General features: G+C 35.3%; 1 protein-coding gene and 1 non-coding gene across 2 annotated transcripts; one reads left to right on the top strand and one right to left on the bottom strand.

The window, feature by feature from the left end:
• Positions 1–608: 608 nt before the first annotated feature.
• Positions 609–1,732, bottom strand: LOC107805257 (basic leucine zipper 43-like). Its single transcript, XM_016629252.2, has 2 exons — positions 1,332–1,732; positions 609–987 (listed from the first exon to the last, which is right to left on the bottom strand). The coding sequence occupies exons 1-2, from the start codon at positions 1,650–1,652 to the stop codon at positions 769–771; spliced, it is 540 nt and encodes a 179-aa protein (XP_016484738.1). The 5' UTR covers positions 1,653–1,732; the 3' UTR covers positions 609–768.
• A 16,228-nt stretch (positions 1,733–17,960) lies between these two features.
• Positions 17,961–18,064, top strand: LOC142169301 (small nucleolar RNA R71). The gene has a single exon (XR_012699009.1). It is a non-coding gene; the product is annotated as a small nucleolar RNA R71 (small nucleolar RNA).
• Positions 18,065–18,578: the final 514 nt, after the last annotated feature.

The raw sequence follows: 18,578 nt of genomic DNA, 5'->3' as shown, positions 1-18,578 counted from the left end.
GAATATTTGACGCCTTAGAAAATGTAAAATTCGTTGAAAAAAGTCATTTCACTATATAAAAAAAAAAGGCCTTTTCTTATCGGAAAAAAATTATCCAATGTGGTCAATTTTAAAGGATTACCGATCAAAATCGATCGAATTGACCGGATTGAAAAAAGGAAATGTGGTACTAAAAAACGACCAACTCAATCGGTTAATTGGTGAGAAAAAAATTAAAAGATTGACCGAAGCGGTCGATTTTCTAATATAATTTTTAGTTTATTTTAAATAAGAAACCGAACGAGTGAAAATAATTATGAGAAGTAATCTTCGGTCGGAAAAGAGAGCTGTTTTTAGGAGTGTTTGTTACTAATTTTATTCAGAAATGTCCACAGTGTTCCGATTAACGAAGTGTCAATTAACTAAATGTTCCACGAGAGATAAATAGTAGTCTAGACGATTGTCTTTCTGTTCTGGGTATACAAAAATCTTAGAAGCGTACACATAATATGTACTAGAGAAAATATCGTTTTTTACGTTCACTTCATGATGAAAATATATAGCAGTCACTACAACATATTAAGCCTTTAACCACATTTTTGGGAATAGGCAGAAAAAAGAAAGAGGGATATCAAGAAGTTATAACAGCATTGAAACAAGATAAAGGGAAAGCAATAGTCATAGCCTTGACCTCAACAACAAAAGAGATAAAGGAAAAACTCAAATTATTCCCACCATCTCAAACCCAAATATAAGAAAAGAAAAACAAAACGGCCCAAGCATAATTTGCTATTCATTTTGAGATGAACCACTACAAGGTTCACCATCAACATCTCTTAAGCAAGGATAATTAGGACTATTCATGAGCTGCATGTTAGTAACCATTTGACGAAGTGCTGAAGTTTCTTCTTTGAGTTGAGCATTTTCTTGAAGTGCTTGATCATGAATCTCAGAGGCATGGTTAAGTTTATTTAGGAGCTGGTGATTCTCATTCCGGAGGCAAATAACCTGTACTAGAGGTGGATCCAGAGAATTTAATCTTTACGAGCTCAATTAGGTTTTAAACTCTTCGAATATATGGGTCTAAAATATGATATATACAACTCCTTTTGTTTCATTTTACATGACACAGTTTGGCTGATCATGAAGTTTAAAATAAAAATGAAAGATTTTTGAAACTTACGATCTTAAATATCACTTAACATTTCAGTGGATATATATAAAAGCTTGTTATTAAAAGTAAAATAAAATATTTATTATTAAATTATTTTTAAATATAACAAAATGACCTTCTATTTTGGAATAAAGTAAAAAGGAAAGAGTGTCATATAAACTAAACATCGACCACTGACCTGTGCCCATAGCTCGTCGAGGTGCTTCTGCTTGCGCATGCGTGATCTTCGTGCCGACTCTCGATTAGAAATCATTCTTCTCTCTTTCCTTTCATTTATTAGAGTCAGTAGCTGCTGATCATCAGGTTCATCACACGTTGAATAGTTGCAGTTGAAATAATTAGTTGTTTGTGGATTGAGTTCTTGAAATGGAGGACCGATCTGAAGATGATACAAAGGGCTAGAGATTCTGATATTGGACTGAAATGTGGCTGTGTAATTAGTATAGTTGGGGATTAATTGAGAAGGGTAATAGAGTTCTGTGACATCAGTGGGTTGCATGGCTCAAAAGTAGTTGATTTTGCGAGGACAATATTGTTTTTTGAATCAGATCTAATTGGAGGGAGGCATTTTATAGGCTGGGAGAAAAATTTGATGGCCTATATATTGGCCCCATTCATCAAATAGCAGCAGTAGAGTTCCTTAAATAAATGAGACCACCAAAATAAATGTTGAACATGTGCATGTGCATATATTATATCAGGATTCTAGAAAACATATACTACGATCCAGGAGTGGAGTTATAGCCCAAATTATGGGGCACGTCAACCCATGGTCTCTCCATCAAATTATGTATTTTAAATACGTATTTTCTAAAATTGGTCTAATATTATCTGTTGACACTTATACTCCAAAAAAGATTGAATGGTATATTTGGTTAAATATTGGGTTATTGAATGGTGTATTTGGTTAAATATTGGGCTATTAACCAGGGGTGTACATGGATCGAGTTGGTTCGGTATTTATCACAACCAAATCAAACCAACTATATCGGTTTGGATTGGTTCGGTTTTGCCGGGTTTTTGGATTTTTTATTGCATAAATATTATTTCAATTTTACTTTGTTAAGTTTTTGATAAGTAAATATATATTTAGTAAAAATTGAAAAAACTGACAAGCGTATGATCTATTAACATATTTTTATGGGAGAATTTTCTTAGTAACATATGATAGTTATTTTTTTAGTCGTCTGACAATATATAATTTTTCGTTGATGTACACTTTCAAGGTTAACTGAATTTAATAATTAAACATAAAATCAATATGATATTTATATAATAATATGTTCTATTTAATTTTAAATTATCAAAATACCACTTCAAATTCGAAAAAGATATAAGAATGTAATAGATCTTGACATATGAATATGGAAGAACAAAGAGATTGATACATTCCACTAACACTTGATAAGAAAGTGATCATACAACCCATTATTTAAAGCTAATAAAGATAGAGCACTTCATATTTTACTAAATATTACATCCCATAAGAGAATCTTAAATATTTCTAGACATTTTCTAAAGAAAATTCTATGAAAATTCTTAAATTAAAGTATATATTTATATGTCGGTTTGGTTCGCGTTTTTTTACTCAATACTAAACCAAATCAAACCAAACTTAGTCGGATTTTTTAATCGGTTTGGTTTGACTTTTCGGTTTGGTGCGATTTTCCGGTTCGATTTGTACATCCCTATTATTAATCCAAAAGAATAGGGATCAATCCTCACTTAATAAATTTTTTTTTTAGTTGTGCATCCATGTTCTAGAAATTCTAAATCCACTTCTACTTCGATCGACTCGGTCTCTATGCAAGCACGTTGTCAATTAATTACTTTTTATACATGGATAGTATAAAGAATTTTTATGCTATTAAAATAAAATAACCTGTTTTAGCGGATTGTTTCATTCTCCAGTTTTGTAATTAATCACACTTATTATGGATAGTTCCATGTGCTTACCCTTCGAGTTCACTTGCAGTCTAAAAGAATTTTATTACCTACTAAGTCATCCAAAAGAAAATTATAAGTAATTATCCGTAATAATTATCAGCAATCTATGAAATCTTAATTCGTTACAGTTAAGATACCCAATGTGAGGTTAAAGAGTTTTTTACACGAGAAAGAGAGGAGATTTACTTTGAAGGAAAAGGCAAAGAAGCAAATGACAATCCGAAAAATGGCATTATTGCAAAGGCTAGCTATATATAGGCCAATAATGTGTTTCAGACTGTGATGGTTTTACTCAACAATGTTCAATGACATTAATGGAAAATGAGGCTGCAGAAGACAAGATCTTTCTATAAGTGGAAAGACCACACGACTAATTAGTTGATGACTCAACAATCACTTCGGTACATAGTTTAAAAAGGATTTTTATAAAAACTTTGTATAATGTTATACATACAATTTAATCAGTTATGGTAGGCTATGAATTTATTTTACATTTTATGATCAACTTGCTACGAAGTGCTACATGTTGTTATAGGTCAAGGGGATCTAATAACGTAAATTTCATTACATAATATCAGTATACTGAACTATAGTACTCTTTAAAAGATGATCATAATATATAGCTCCTTATGATGAACATGATAATAGCTCCTTTTCAAGTGCTGCACCACGGCATGGGCCGGCGTAGTCTTAGGACCTATTTGTCCATACATATTTCTTTTTTCGTTTTTTCGAAATTCATCTTTAGAATATAATATTGTTTGGTTATATAATTTATTGAATTTTTGAAGATGAGTTTCAAAAAAATTTGAAGTTGAGTTTCAAATTTGGAAAAGTACACTATTAAAAAACAACAAATTTGTGACTGAATAATTGCGATTGAATTAAATCGGTCGTAGTTTTCGACTGATTCGGTCGGAAACTTTATTAAAAATACATGTTAATTTTTTTTTAATTTTTGGCTAAAAATTGCGACTGATTCGGTTGCTCAATTACGCGAAAAGTACCGCAAAAATATTTTTTATGGTTTGCGACTGAATCAGTTACAAAAATTAAAATTAAAAAAAATTAAATTAAATATTTCGACCAATTTGATGTGAATCTGCAATGAAAAAGAGGTGTGACTGGTCAATGGAATTTGCGACCGAATCAGTCACAATTTGAAAATTCAAATTTCAAATTTGCGACCGATTCGGTCGCAAATCTATTTTTAATTATAGCCCTAGCCCGCTTTTTCTTCTTTCTTCTTTCTTCTCTAGTTTTTTTTTCCCTCTCCTCCCCTCTCCTTTTCTGCCTTCACCCGCTATATTTCTTGATTCTTCCCTCTAATCTAACCATATAAGGTATGATTTCCTCACTCTCCCTCTCCCTCTCCCTTTCCCTCTCCATCCTCCACCCCACCTCACCCAAATCGTTTGTTCCCAAGTTGTTTAACTCATTTTTGGTGCAGGAATCCGGCTGCTCATCTCCCCTCCGGTGGTGGTTCGGCAGCAGATCCGTTGGCCGTTTTTCAGGTATTTCTTTTGCATTAATTTAGCAAAATAGTATGTTTTAATTAGCTATATAATTTTAAATAGAGTATAGATAAATTATCAATAATTTTTGTAATATAATATGTATATAGTGACTTGTTAAAAATTTACTTGTTTAGATTAATTAGCTATTTTTTTTATTTTTAGTTAGATGTTCTTGTGAAAATGTCTAGTATGCTTGTATGTATCCAATAGTAAATCAAGAAAAAATTTAAAATAATTTGGGTATGTTCTATAAGTATGAAATTCTTGTTTATATAAAAAAAAATAACTAAAGAACACAACTTAAGTGTTAATACTTCTCTGTTTCAATTTTTCATTTGAAAATTCTCCATGCCCTATCTATGTGTTAATTATATTATTTATTATTAGAAAGAAATGAAGAAAATGAAATCAATTAAGTATGAATTGAGAAAATGCAATCAATTAAGAATACAAATTAAGTATTTTATGTTTATATTATTATATTTATTATGTATACTTTATGTTTATATTTGTTATGTTAAATGTTTTTAAGGTATAAATATTATGTAATTATCTATTTTGGTATTAATTTGAAAGTTGCTTGTTTGTTTTCTTACTTCTTTTACTTTCTTTTCTTTATTTCTCGTGAAAATAATAAATAAAGGTCGAGTCTATGGGATTAGAATACAGCCATCCTTCAGTCGTTCACCAGCAACATTATTCATTAGGGCATCAGTTTCCCAAGGAGACATGGAAGCTATGCATCAAAAAGTAGATCAAATGTCGCAAGAATTTCAAGCAACTCAGGCTTTGGTCCAAAAATTGTTAGAAAGGAAAAGCAAGAAAGGAACTGCAATGGAGTCTGAGGAGGAGACTGATTCTGAATAGGCTATTTGAATGTTTTATAGTTGAAGTTAGAGATATGTTTATTTTATGTTGTTTGATAGTTGGTTGTTTGATTAGTTCGTTGAATTGTTATAAATATTATTGTTCGTTTTGTAGTAAATATTGTATTTTGGATTGTTATATTAGGTTTTTGGTTAATTGTTATGTATTTGGTTGGCTGTTTTATTTGGCAGGTGGTGTAATTAGAAATATAAATTTCACTAGGAATTACCTAGATTTGTGACTGATTCAGGCGCAAATGGAAAATTTTAATTAAAATTTGCGACTGAATCAGTCCCAAATGGAGAATTTTCGATATTTTTAATTAATTAAATATTTACGACTGTTACAGTCGGAATAATTAATTAAAATTTTATTTTATTTTTAATTTTCTAACGGAATCAATAGAAACTTTTTATTTAAATTTTTTTAAACTCTGGCCAGCAACTGAATCAGTCGCTAAATTTGCGATTGATTCGGTCGCAAATGGCTTAATTTCAAATGTCCCCGCATTTTTCAGTTTGCGACGGAATCAGTCGCAAATTTTCAACTGATTCTGTCGCAAATATATTGGGACCACGTGTTTTCCGACTGACACTTTTTCGTCGTAAATCGGTCGGAAAAATATGATTTTCGACCGATTTGCGACTGATTTGACGGTCGCAAATTTGTTGTTTTTTAGTAGTGGTAATTTTTACCAATACTGCAATATTTTTTCAGTCTTGTGTGGACGGGGATGTCATGCACCGTATCGAGGTGGGAAGATCGACGGGGATGTCACGCACCGTATCGGGGTGGGGTTTGATGAAAATGGAGGTTAGCGTTTGGAGTCATATGTGACAAGAAGGTGCCACTAAAACTTAAAGGTAAATTCTATAGAGCGGTGGTTAGATCGGCCATACTGTATGGGGCTGAGTATTGGCCAGTCAAGAATTCTCATATCCAAAAGATGAAAGTAGCCGAAATGAGGATGTAGAGATGGATGTGCGGGCACGCTAGGCTGGATAAGATTAGGAATGAAGATATTCGGGAGAGGGTGGGCGTGGCTCCCATGGACGACAAGATGCGGGAAGGGAGGTTTAGATGGTTTGGGCACGTGCGGAGGAGGAGCCTAGATGCCCCGGTTAGGAGGTGTGAACGGTTGACTTTGACAGGTACGAGGAGAGGTAGAGGGCGGCCTAAGAAGTATTTGGGCGAGGTGATCAAGCAGGACATGGCACAGCTTCAGATTTCCGAAGACATGGCACTGGATAGGAAGGTGTGAAGGTCGAGCATTAGGGTTGTAGGTTAGGGGTAGTTGAGTGTTTTTTTTCCTCGTTGTTCCGGCTAGTCTAATAGTGTTTTCTCTAAGACTGCTAGCGGTTTTTGTTTCATCACACTATTTTTATTCTTATTTTCAATTTTTATTAGGGAAAAGGGCAAATATACCCCTATACTTTCATATATTGTCTATATTTAACCTCCGTTATACTATCGGGTCAAATTTACCCATACCGTTATACTATCATGCCAAATTTACCCCTACAAAAATCAGCAAACTTTTAAAATAACCCCTTGATTTGTTAAGTAATCCAAAATCTCCCAAATTTTTTTTAATTTAAATCACTTGTTGTTCTTCTTGCTCCATTATTTTCAAAAATTGCTATTGATGTGAATGCGAAAGTTACTAAACTATACAAATTATTCATAATTATTTTTAATTACCAATGCACCCATTTCTCTTCTTGTAATAAATAAAATTATTTTAGAATTTTATTTATTTTTCAATCATATACATACTGTAGAATTTAATGGGTCTATTTATTGTGTATTATATGCGGCTGATCACCGTGTATATGTATGTATATTCAAATATATCATTGCTAGTTAGTATAAAGTTCGATCGACTAACTTAAGAGTGCACAATGTGTAGGCATTTAATTAAAGCAAAGTTGAATTAGACAATGTAAAGTCTCCGGGGAACTTCAACTTTAATCACCAATACTTGCAAAGTCTCCATACATTTGTTGCAACGAATTCATTAATATGGGGATGTTGTAAATACTTTTAGAATTTAGAAAAGCTACCTAATTTATATTTTTCAATTTAGTATACTTTGTTTATTCAGTTGTATTATTTAATATATTTTTCTCTAATTCAGAAAGCATGTAAATGCCAATTATTTTAAAAATAGTGGACCAAGAAGATAACAAGTGATTTAAATAAAAGAAATTTGGGAGATTTTGGATTACTTAACAGATTAAGGGGTATTTTTAAAAGTTTGCTGATCGTATGGCTAAATTTGGCCCGATAGTATAACGGTAGCTGTAAATTTGGCCTGATTGTATAACGGAGGTTAAATATAGACAATATATGAAAGTAGAGGGGTATATTTGGCCTTTTCCCTTTTTTATTATTACCATAATTATTGTCCTTCCACTTATTTGTTGTCTCTTACGGTGCTGATATTATTTGTCTGGTTTCTGTTGTTGTTACAGATCTTTTGTCTCTGAGCCGAGGGTCTCCCGGAAACAGCCTCTCTACCCCTCCGGGGTAAGGGTAAGGTCTGCGTACACTCTACCCTCCCCAAACCTCATTAGTGGGATTATTACTAGGTTGTGATTGTTGTTGTGATTGTACTGTAATATTTTTTCAAGTGAAATGTATATCCAAACATAATTTCAATTGTCTAACTTTTTTTTTCAACTTAACACCATAATATGAAAAATGACATTAGCGGTAAAGATAGCTTTTCATCATTCATATATAGAAATTAGTTGCCTCTTTTTATTTGCATTTGTGATATGGCTCGAACGAAGTGCAACTAATGCTATTATAAACCCACCTGATGATATGAAATACATCCAATTATAACTTCTAAATTGAACATGAATTTTCCACCTTCTTGAAATTTAAGCATATGAAATCATTAATTTAGTTCGTATTTCAACTGAATCATATTGGGTAGTTTCCAGCTGATTGGTTCCTGTTAAATATTTTTAGTCGAAAAATAAATTAACTTAGACAAAGAAAACAAAAACATAGAAGAAGCAGAAATAAACTGAACCTACTTAATTCATAGCGATTTCTCAAGAAACATAATCCCTTCCTAGTATCCGATTTCCTCCCAGGATAGAACGGATTACCCTCACTAATGTAGCGGTATTTCAAACCCAAGGTAACCAACAAACTCAAAGTTCGGTAGTAAATCACACTTACTTTTGTTTACTTTCTATTTGAAAATAATGCAGAAGGAAGAAGAAATTTCAAAATTTTCATAAGAAAAATCTGAAGGAATGACCAGTTATTTATAACCAGCAGATTGAATTAAAACCGAAGAGTTGCAACTCAAAAGTGATTGTTTGCGAAACGGCTATTTTATGGCCAATTTCGAATTTTAACGGAAAAATCCAAACTGAGAAAAATTAAATTATCGTTTTTATAACAATCAAACCGGTCGTTTTGAGTATTTGCATTTCGTTTGATGGTTCGAGGGTATGAGTAGTTTCGTATGATGTATTATGACTTATGTGAATCGTCGGTTTTAGTTTTCGGGTGATTCGAAATTTATTTGGAAGAATGATTCGTATTTTAGAAGCGTTAAGTTGGAAGAGTTTACCAAGTTTGACTTTTATGTATTTGACCCCAAATCGGAGTTTTGATGGTTTTGTTAGGTCCGGATAGTGATTTGAACTTGGGCGTATGCCCGAATTTACATTTTGGATGTTTCTAGAAGATTTTGGCGCTAATTGACAAAAGTTGGCAATTTGAAGGTTTGGAAAGTTCAAAGGTTTGACCGCGAGTTGACTTTGATGATATCGGATTCGAATTATTGTTCCGGGAGTTGGAATAGTCTCGTTATGTCATTTGGAACTTGGAAAATGAGTTGGAACTTGTGATATCGGATTCCACAAGTTTTGGAAGTTAAAAATTCAAAAGTTCATTAAGTTTGATTTGAGATACGACTCATGGTTTTGATGTTATTATGTGTGATTTGAGGCCTCGAATAGGTACATGTTATATTTTGGGACTTGTTGGTATGTTCGAATGGGGTCCCGAGGGGCTCGAGTGAGTTTTAGGGTGGTTTCAGGCCATTTTTAGTCCCTTTTCAACTGCTGATTTTTGGCTACAGGGGTATATATCTGACGAGCGCAAAACACGCACTTAAATTATGCTCGCTAGTCAAAGGCAGTATAGTATAATATTGTATCCATAGGGATTGGAGTTAAATAGTATTTTTATAGTTTCTAGCTTAATTGATATCTAGGAGAATCAACAATCGAGATTTATATGATTAATAACTAAAATTAACTAAGAATCTAAAGCTATTGACTAATGACTATCGAAACAAGGAATAAGCAAAGAAGGTTATCAATGGGAGAAGATAGAGTTTTGATAGGATAGGAGCAAGATAATTCTTCGGGATCTAACTCTGGATAATTCACTTATAATATTTAAGTGAGTCTCTCGAATTCACTCAATTATTAGTTCAAACATTCAGCAAAAACTCATTTCTCGATTACATGAACAAGTGAATATAGATGCAATGCTTAAAACATCCAAAACGATTCAATACATAAAAGTAGAGTTATAATCCACAAACAAATATCAATACACCAAATCCATCAAACCCTAAAGGGAACTACTCCATAGATATGGAGCAATTCATTATAAATATGTTTAGAGTAAAGAAAAATATAAAACAATCCAAAATCGGGTCTTGAGTGAGGATTGAATGATGAACTCCTTGTGCTTTTGCTTCTCCCACTCTTCCTTAGCCTCCTTAGATCTCCAATATGTCAAAAGTCCAAAAAATAATATTTTTTCATGTATTTATACCAAGTAGGGTCGGCTCGAGACAAAATCACTTTCTCCTAGCCGAAATAGAAAAATTACTCTGTAAAAATTGCACAAGCGTGCCGCATGGGGCGACGCGCCATGCGGGGCATTAGTGGGGAAATCCATAGAGTTGATTTCTGACAATCAGCAGGAAATTGTACACGCGCGACGCCCCACGCGCCGCGACAGTGGGGTTTTCTCAGAGTATGGAATTTTTCTAGCTTTTTGATATCGAGATGTGGTTTTCGACCCCCGAACACGATCCCGGCTTAATCCCTTGGGCTTTTACTCATACTTCAAATCTCGAAATCACTCAAATTCAGTCCATAACATCTACATAGCTCGGATTCACTCCTATAAGGCATAAAACACACGATAAATGCAAAACAGTATCAATTAAAGCTCAAAACGAATAAAGTGCAGTAAATTAGAGTGCAATAAGCGATTAAAACACGAGATTATAGCCTACCATCAACACCCCCACACTTAAACCATTGCTCGTCCTCGTGCAATCAAACTACACTTCACATAGACACGACTGTTTTAAGCAACTCTCAAAACTCATCATGCCAAGAATATTTAAAACAGATTAAGTACAATACCGTAACATCCTAGCCTCAAGATTTGAATCAAAAGTACCATGCATTATTTATAACCCGCTCACTTAATCTAACACAGAGGTCAACGACATTACCTTTCCTTCATGAATCAAGTGCCCTCACACAACAATAGAGAGTAGTTCCACACACAATGAAAATTAAGAACAATTAGGAATTCAAGATAAAAAGAATTCGCTCAGTCTCAGACCAACATTCATATGCCACAAAAGATGCACCATAGGCTTGCCCGTAGTGTACTACTCTACTAATTGAGCTCATTCAGTCAAGGATCAAGTAGGACTTTAATCGGTTGTAATGTAGGTTGTGGGATGGGTAGGATATATTTAGATATAAGAGTGACTACACCTCCCTAAGCACTTTAATACATACAATTTACTATTCAAAATCCCACACTTATGTCAAACCATAACTCACCTTCACATCAATACACATTAACTCCCTACTTCTTTAAGCACAATTACATCAAGAGTCACCACTATCAAAGAATATTTTGCACAACAATACAACAATATTTTTTCTTTCTTTTTCTTATTCATTTCAAGTGGATCTTACTTTTTCAAAACAGTGCACCTTTCTCCTTATTTCATTAGTTCCACTCAAAATCCAAACGAACCACCCCAGACTTCAACTTTTACAAAGTTCATAACAAATTCAAGTGCCCATGAGAGGTAAAAGGTTCAAATAGATGGGCAATTCGATCAAATGGGTAAGACTTGTAATGTGGTTGCCAAAGAAACAGGATTACAGGCTCAAAGGGGTTAACTAAGATGTATAACAATTAGGTGAGTAAAAGCATATAACTTGCTCAACAAAGAAATGTCTATATCACTTCCAAGACTGAGTAAAACTACTATTTTGCTTTGCAAACACACGAGAAAAGTTCTAGACATCAAATGTAATGCACAGAATAACACAAAACCTCACACACACATGGCACATAACTCACTCAGGATCGGACTCATCAAGACACTCTAGTTAAAGTAGTTAAGCAAAGTTAAGATCATAAATTTAAGGTACTTATACAAGAGTAAAAAACGGAGCCTAAGCGTCACTCTAAAGCACTCACTATTCTCAAGACATAATAAAGTTAAGAGATATTGCTTTCATTTTAAAGCATAGCACAAGATTTTCTACTCCTAAAAAAATAAAAACTAACTATATCCGGTTCAAATAAAATTCTTGGAAAGAACTACGGCACAAAAAAAAACTAAGGGGAAATTAATACACTACCTAACAAAAGATAATCTTTTTGTATTTTTCTTTCGACTTTAATCCCTCTAGAAACCTATCGAATGATATCCATCGTCGGGAAAAATCAAATATTTTTTAATTTTTATGGGTTTTTTTAATTTTTCAACTACTACAACTAACAAAACTAACACAAATACATACAACATACAATTATTCCCCACCCCACACTTTAAGTTGTGGCATGTCCCCAAGACACGCAATTAAAAAGAATAAGGTAAAAGAAACTTTCCTGAATATCTAGTCAGGGTCTGAGTCGAAGTCGGGATCCATTCCTCGCCTTCGAACTAATGCACACATCCATGCCGACAGCTTCTTCTCAGCCTTTTTAGGGTGCACCCCACACTTATCTTTCTCACTCGCCGTAACCTTCTCTTTTGATCCCTTCACTTTCCACTCAACATTTGTAGTTGGCTTCTACTTTTTCACCCTCGTTTCTACATTCATCTCGAAAGTTACAGTCTCCTCACCCACTCTAAGCATGAGCTTTCTCTCGTATATATCTAATATTTCTCTACCCGTTGCTAAGAATGGTCTTCCTAATATGAGGGGGACCTCCTTGTTCTCCTCCATATTCACTACTATAAAATCTACAGAAAATACGAACTTATCTACCCGAACTAAGATATCTTCTACTAGACCCTCGGGTATCAGAGTCGTTTGGTCTGCCAGCTGCAAAGATATTGGCACTGGCTTTATCTCTCTAATCTTCTTTTTTCAGTTTCCTGTAAATAGATAGAGGCATTAAGTTAATTGAGGCACCAGAATCACATAAAGATTTATCAAAATTAATAGAGCCTAAAGAGTAAGGTATAGTAAAACTCCCTGGATCTCCACACTTTTGTGGTAGTTTGTTTTGCAATATCGCACTGCAATGCTCTGTGAGCTTGACCACAGAGGTCTCTTCTATCTTCCTCTTCTTTATCAGGATCTCCTTCAAGAATTTAGCATAAGCTGGCATTTGGGAGAGCACTTTTGTGAATGGCAAATTTACATTAACTTGTTTCAGCATATCCAGAAATCTCTTAAATTCCTTGTCCAACTTTTGTCTATATAGCTTTTGAGGAAAAGGTATAGTAGGCATATGCTCGCTCTCATTATATTCATCCCTTCTCGAAGTTTCCTCCTTCTTTTCGTCAGCTCCCTTATTGCCTTTCTTCTTCTTATCAATATCATTCTTCAGTTGCTCCCCATTTTTCTTTTCAAGTACCACCTCATTTTGGATTGAAGTGGTATCTTTCAATACTTGCTTGCTTCTCAAGGTCACAATATTTACTATTTCTTTGGGATTTCTCTTAGTATCAACTGGTAGAGTACCTGAGACTCTGTCAGATAATATTGTTTCAATCTGTCCGACTTGTCTATCCAAGTTTTGAAAACCAGTGCCCAATTATTTGATAGCTGACCCGTGAGCGTCCAACCTCTCTTATGTCTTGATAATGAAGGCCTTCATTAGATCTTCTAGACTAGGCTGAATAGGCTGTTGAGGCTGAAATTGCCGCCTCTGCTGATTTTGATATGTTGGAGCTCCTTGTCCCTGGGGTCTAGAGTTATTGTGTTGCCATGTATTCTCCGTACCCCCAGGTTAACTCCATGAAAAACCGAAGTGCCTCTTACCCATCGCATTATAATATTCCATAGCATTTACTTCCTTAATTGAGGCTTGACACTCATGAGTAGGATGTCCTCTTCCACATATATCACAAGCTGCATGAGGCTCAGTTTGTATTGTAGCTAAGGTTATCTTCTGTATTTCTTTAGCCATAGAATCAAGTTATACCTGTACAGATGTACACACTCTACATTTATGGGGGTTTTATTACCCCCTAAACTATTTTAAAGTAGAATTATTGCACCCTTAAAGCTTACTTGGCAGAGTGTGTGTACCAAGGAGAGTGAGAAGCAAGGAAAAATGATTTTCCAAATTTATCTTTTTGCTTTTTTACATTTTTAGTGAGATGTATAATTTCTTACTTTTTTCCTTTTCCTTTTCCTTTTTCTTTGTCTTTTCCTTCTTCTCCTCCGCTCCCCATTCCCGTCAATAACTTACAGCACTCGCCGGCGACTTTTATGGCCTTCTTCTTAAATTATTTTGGTTAGTCAGCGTTCTTTCTCTTTATCTCCCTCTCAAACACACAAATCACACTTTCATAAAAACCACTCAGATCTGGAAGTGTCCATCACCGGAAAATCTTTTTTCGCAGGGAAAAATGGAGTTTTTGAAATTTCAAACCGGAAGAAGCCTTTTCTTACCCAATATGCACACATATACTCACATAATTCTCTATCACTCGCCTCTTAATCATAAGAGCCACCATTTTTATGCCCCCACAATTACCGGTGATACAAACCATCCAAAATGCCATCACCACAATAGCCATTTAAAGGCCTCAAGCCTAGCTTAGCAGCCGAAAAAAAAGTATGAAGAAGAACATATCAGGGGCCAAAAATTAGTGAAACTTTGTTGTTTAGTTTGGTGGTGACGAGAGTAAATGAAAAAGATAAAAGAGAAAGAAGAAAATAAGGGAAAGAAAAGAAAAATAATTTTTTAATCAAATATAAACTTGTCTGGGCGTGTAGTTCACTTCCCAGCAGAAATCTGGTTGTAGTATTTCAAGGGTGGATTTATTCTATTTTAAAATAGTTTAGGGGGTAATAAAACCCCTGCAAAGGTAGAGTGTGTAGTTGAAAATCCGGCTATAGGTCAGGGGGTACTTATGCATTTTTTCATTAAAGAATGGAGAATTTAAGGGGTTGCATTAGTAACTAAATAATATGCTAAATTCATGTGGCTAATTTAATACAAGCCAATTCATCAACTAAATTCAAATTATCACCATTTACCCATTCAATATATACTTGGTTTATTTAGCATATATTGACCATAGAGTTTGTTTTGACTTATGGAATTCTATTTTTATTATGCTCTTTAAATCACACTAAATTGCAAGAATGCTCATATTTATTCGTTCCGTTTAAAAACATAGAAAGGCACCTTCTTAATTGACTGATCTTCATAACCGTTCACATTGTAGCTTTACCTGTCATTTCTGAACAAAAGTTTATCTCCATTCTTTTCTCTATGTAAGTTTAGTACTAAAGAATTTATAATTCTCGGATCTTAATTCATCTACCGATCTAATTTTACCTCTCTATTCCGGGGAAAAAACTTCGTTATATCCACTTTATTTTTTTATATATTCACGTTCATTACCTATAATTTTATATTTTCTAATTTGAATTCATTGAAAGTATTAATATCTTTAAACCCAATTGTGATTTTTTTTGCAGGTGTAAGATAGATGCTAAAATTTTGCCTAACAGAGTTTAGCATGCAACAGGTGAAGCAGTTGAGTACAAGTGGTTAGTTTCTCCTCATGTAATGACTCAATATATAACGACCCGACCGGTCGTTTTGAGCTCTAGCGTGGCGTTCGTCGGTTTGAGGCCTTGAGTAATTTCACTTTAGGTATTCTGACTTATGCGCGTGGTCAGAATTGAATGTCGGGAAGTTCGGAGTTGATTTGGAAAGAAAATTCTAATTTCGGAAGCTTTAAGTTGGAAGAATTGACTAAGGTTTGATTTTTGAGTAAACGACCTCGGAATAGGGATTGGAGGTACCAACAGGTTCGTGTGATAATTTTGCACTTGGGCGTATGTCCGGATCGGATTTTGGATGACCCGGGAGCATTTCGGCGCCTATTGTGGAAGGTTGGCATTTTGGAAGAATTTCATATATTTGGGTTGAAGTGCATTTCAATGTTATTGATGTCCGTTTGGGGTTACGAGTCTGGGAATAGCTCCGTATGGTGATTCTAGTATTGGGAGCGCGTCCGGATGTGGATTTGGAGGTTCGTAGGTCATTTGGCGAAAGTTAGAAATTTGAAGGTTTGTGAGAAGTTTGACCGGGAGTGGACTTTTTGATATCGGAGTCAGATTCTGATTTTGAAAGTGGGAGTAGGTTCGTAATATCAATTATGACTTGTATGCAAAATTTGAGGTCAATCGGACGTGATTTGATAGGTTTCGGCATCGATTGTAGAAGTTGAAGTTTCAAAGTTCATTAAGTTTGAATTGTAGGGTGATTCGTATTTTTAGCATTGTATGATGTGGTTTAAAGGCTCGACTAAGTTCGCATAATATTTTAGGACTTGTTAGAATATTTGGTTGGGGTTCCGGGGACCTCGAGTGAATTTCGGATGCTTAACGGATCGATTTCTGGACTAAGGAAAATGCTAAGGAACCTGGTATCTGGTGTAACCGCACCTGCGAGGTTTTGGCCGCAGGTGCGGAGCTGCAAAAGTGGCCAAGAGGGTCACAGAAGCGGTTCTGGCTGGGAAAGGCTGGGATTGCAGATGCGGTCAAGTTCTGCAAAAGCGGGACCGCACCTGCGCACGAAGAGCCGCAGAAGCGGAGGCGCAGAAGCGCGGCCGGGCCACAGATGCGGGAAATGTTGGGCCGAGCTTGAACTGCACCTGCGATGGAATTTACGCAGGTGCGGAGCCGCAGAAGCGTCTATTGGACCGTAGGTGCGAAGATTGGGCTGGGCAGTGTGCTTCTTTTAAAACCAGGGTTTGACTCAATTTCACTTCATTTCGTCCATGAGAGCTGATTTTGGAGCACATTTGGAGTGTCATCTTCATCAACTATAATTGGGTAAGTGCTTTCTTCATATTGTGAGTTAAATACTTGGATTATATATGGATTTAGACATGAAAATTTGTAGAAATTTGCGATTTTGAAGAAAAACCTAGAATATGGTATTTTTGGATTTTAACCACGAATTTGGGCATGGAATTGAGAATAAATCATATATTTGAGTTCGTAATATTATGGGTAATGTTTATCTTTGAAAATTTTTGGAATCCGGGCACGTGGGCCCAAGAGTTGCTATATCGACTTTTCGAACGGAGTTGGAAATTTGTCTAAATTGATTTGTTATGAGTATTAGAGTACATTTTTATTGGTTTTCACATTATTTGACTAGTTTTGGAGAGGCGGGCATCAGTTTGTGGTGTTAGAGGGGCTTTGAAGCCGGTTATAGAACTTCGGAGCGAGGTAAGTCTCATGTTTAACTCTGTGAGGGGAAAATTACCCCTAGGTGTTGTATATTGATGTGTGCTACTTGTTGTGGGGGATACGTACGCGCGAGGTAACGAGAGACCGTACGTAGCTACATTCATGTTATTGTCCGGGTAGGCTTAGGTTCACATCATGCTATAACTGTACTTTTGAGCAGTCTCTCGCCTATTAAATTTTTTTGTTTTACATTACTACTTGAGACTAGACTTGCTATTGTAGAGACTTCACGAGTTCATAATTAGTCACCGAATAATTTTACTCCTCTTACAACATGTTTTTGTGATATATATGTTTCATTGAAAGGTTTTTGTTAAAGAAATTACAACTCACACGTTCATTCGTGAGTGGGGTCAAGGACCCGTCAAAGCTCCTTATTCTAATGGGATCGGGCCGTTCGCCTCGACAGGATTATGTACTTCTTATTCTAATGGGACCGGGTCGTTCGCCTCGGTAAGATTTATGTACAACACTCTCATGGGAGCGGGCCATTCGCCTCGACAGGATTTATGTACCACAACACATGTCGATCTTCTTCTTTCAACACTTTTTGAAGGCCACTGATGAGTATATTCAGATAACTCATCAAGAATTATGAATATCTCCTTTGGAGTCTTCTTCACAAAGGAGCCTCCAACTGCATTGCTCAATGTTCTACGTGAGGCCGGTGTCAACCCATCCCAAAAGTCCTGGAGTTGCATCCAGAGTTCAATTACATTATATTGACACTTTCTAACAATCTCCTTAAACCCCTCCCATGCTTCAAACACAACCTCAGTATCTTTCTGGCAGAAGTTATGGATTTCTCTTCTAAACTTGCCAGTCTTAGCTGATGAGAGATATTTATCAAGAAATTTTATGGTCATCTCATCCATTACGTAAGCTTCGAAGCCACTGATTTGCATCATCGTTTAGTGTGAAGGCAATTGACCTTAAGTAAAATGCATACTGTGAGATACCATTGTATTGAAAGGTGTTTATAATCTCCTTGAAGTCCATTAGATGGTTGTTTGGATCTACGTTCATCTTCCCTCTGAAGACACAACAATTTTGAAGGGTTTGTAGCAACCCTTGCTTCAACTCGAAATTATTAGCTGCAATTGGAGGTGGTCTCACACTTGATAAACCTTGATTGTAGACCGGTCTAGCATAATCGTCAAGTGGTCTCCTAGGCATAGGAGCTATATTTTCGAACCGGTCTGCACCCAAAGGTTGATTCTGAGCAATTCTATGACCCCTCTCTTCTTCATAAATAATATGTGCATCTCTAATAGCTGCTTCCTCAGCATCCCGTGCAGCTTGTTCTCTTCCTTGGGCTGCTTCTCTCGTAGC

This window comes from Nicotiana tabacum, chromosome 14, assembly GCF_000715075.1.
Source record: "Nicotiana tabacum cultivar K326 chromosome 14, ASM71507v2, whole genome shotgun sequence".
Lineage (NCBI taxonomy): Eukaryota > Viridiplantae > Streptophyta > Magnoliopsida > Solanales > Solanaceae > Nicotiana > Nicotiana tabacum.
The sequence above is the reverse complement of the archived record's forward strand: the minus strand, read 5'-3'. Positions and strand labels throughout refer to the sequence as shown.

Coding starts and splice junctions, on each gene's coding strand:
- LOC107805257 (XM_016629252.2), bottom strand. CDS start 1,652: ATGCAACCCACTGATGTCACAGAACTCTATTACCCTTCTCAATTAATC. Junction 988..1,331: donor TCGACGAGCTATGGGCACAG/GTCAGTGGTCGA, acceptor CCTCTAGTACAG/GTTATTTGCCTCCGGAATGA.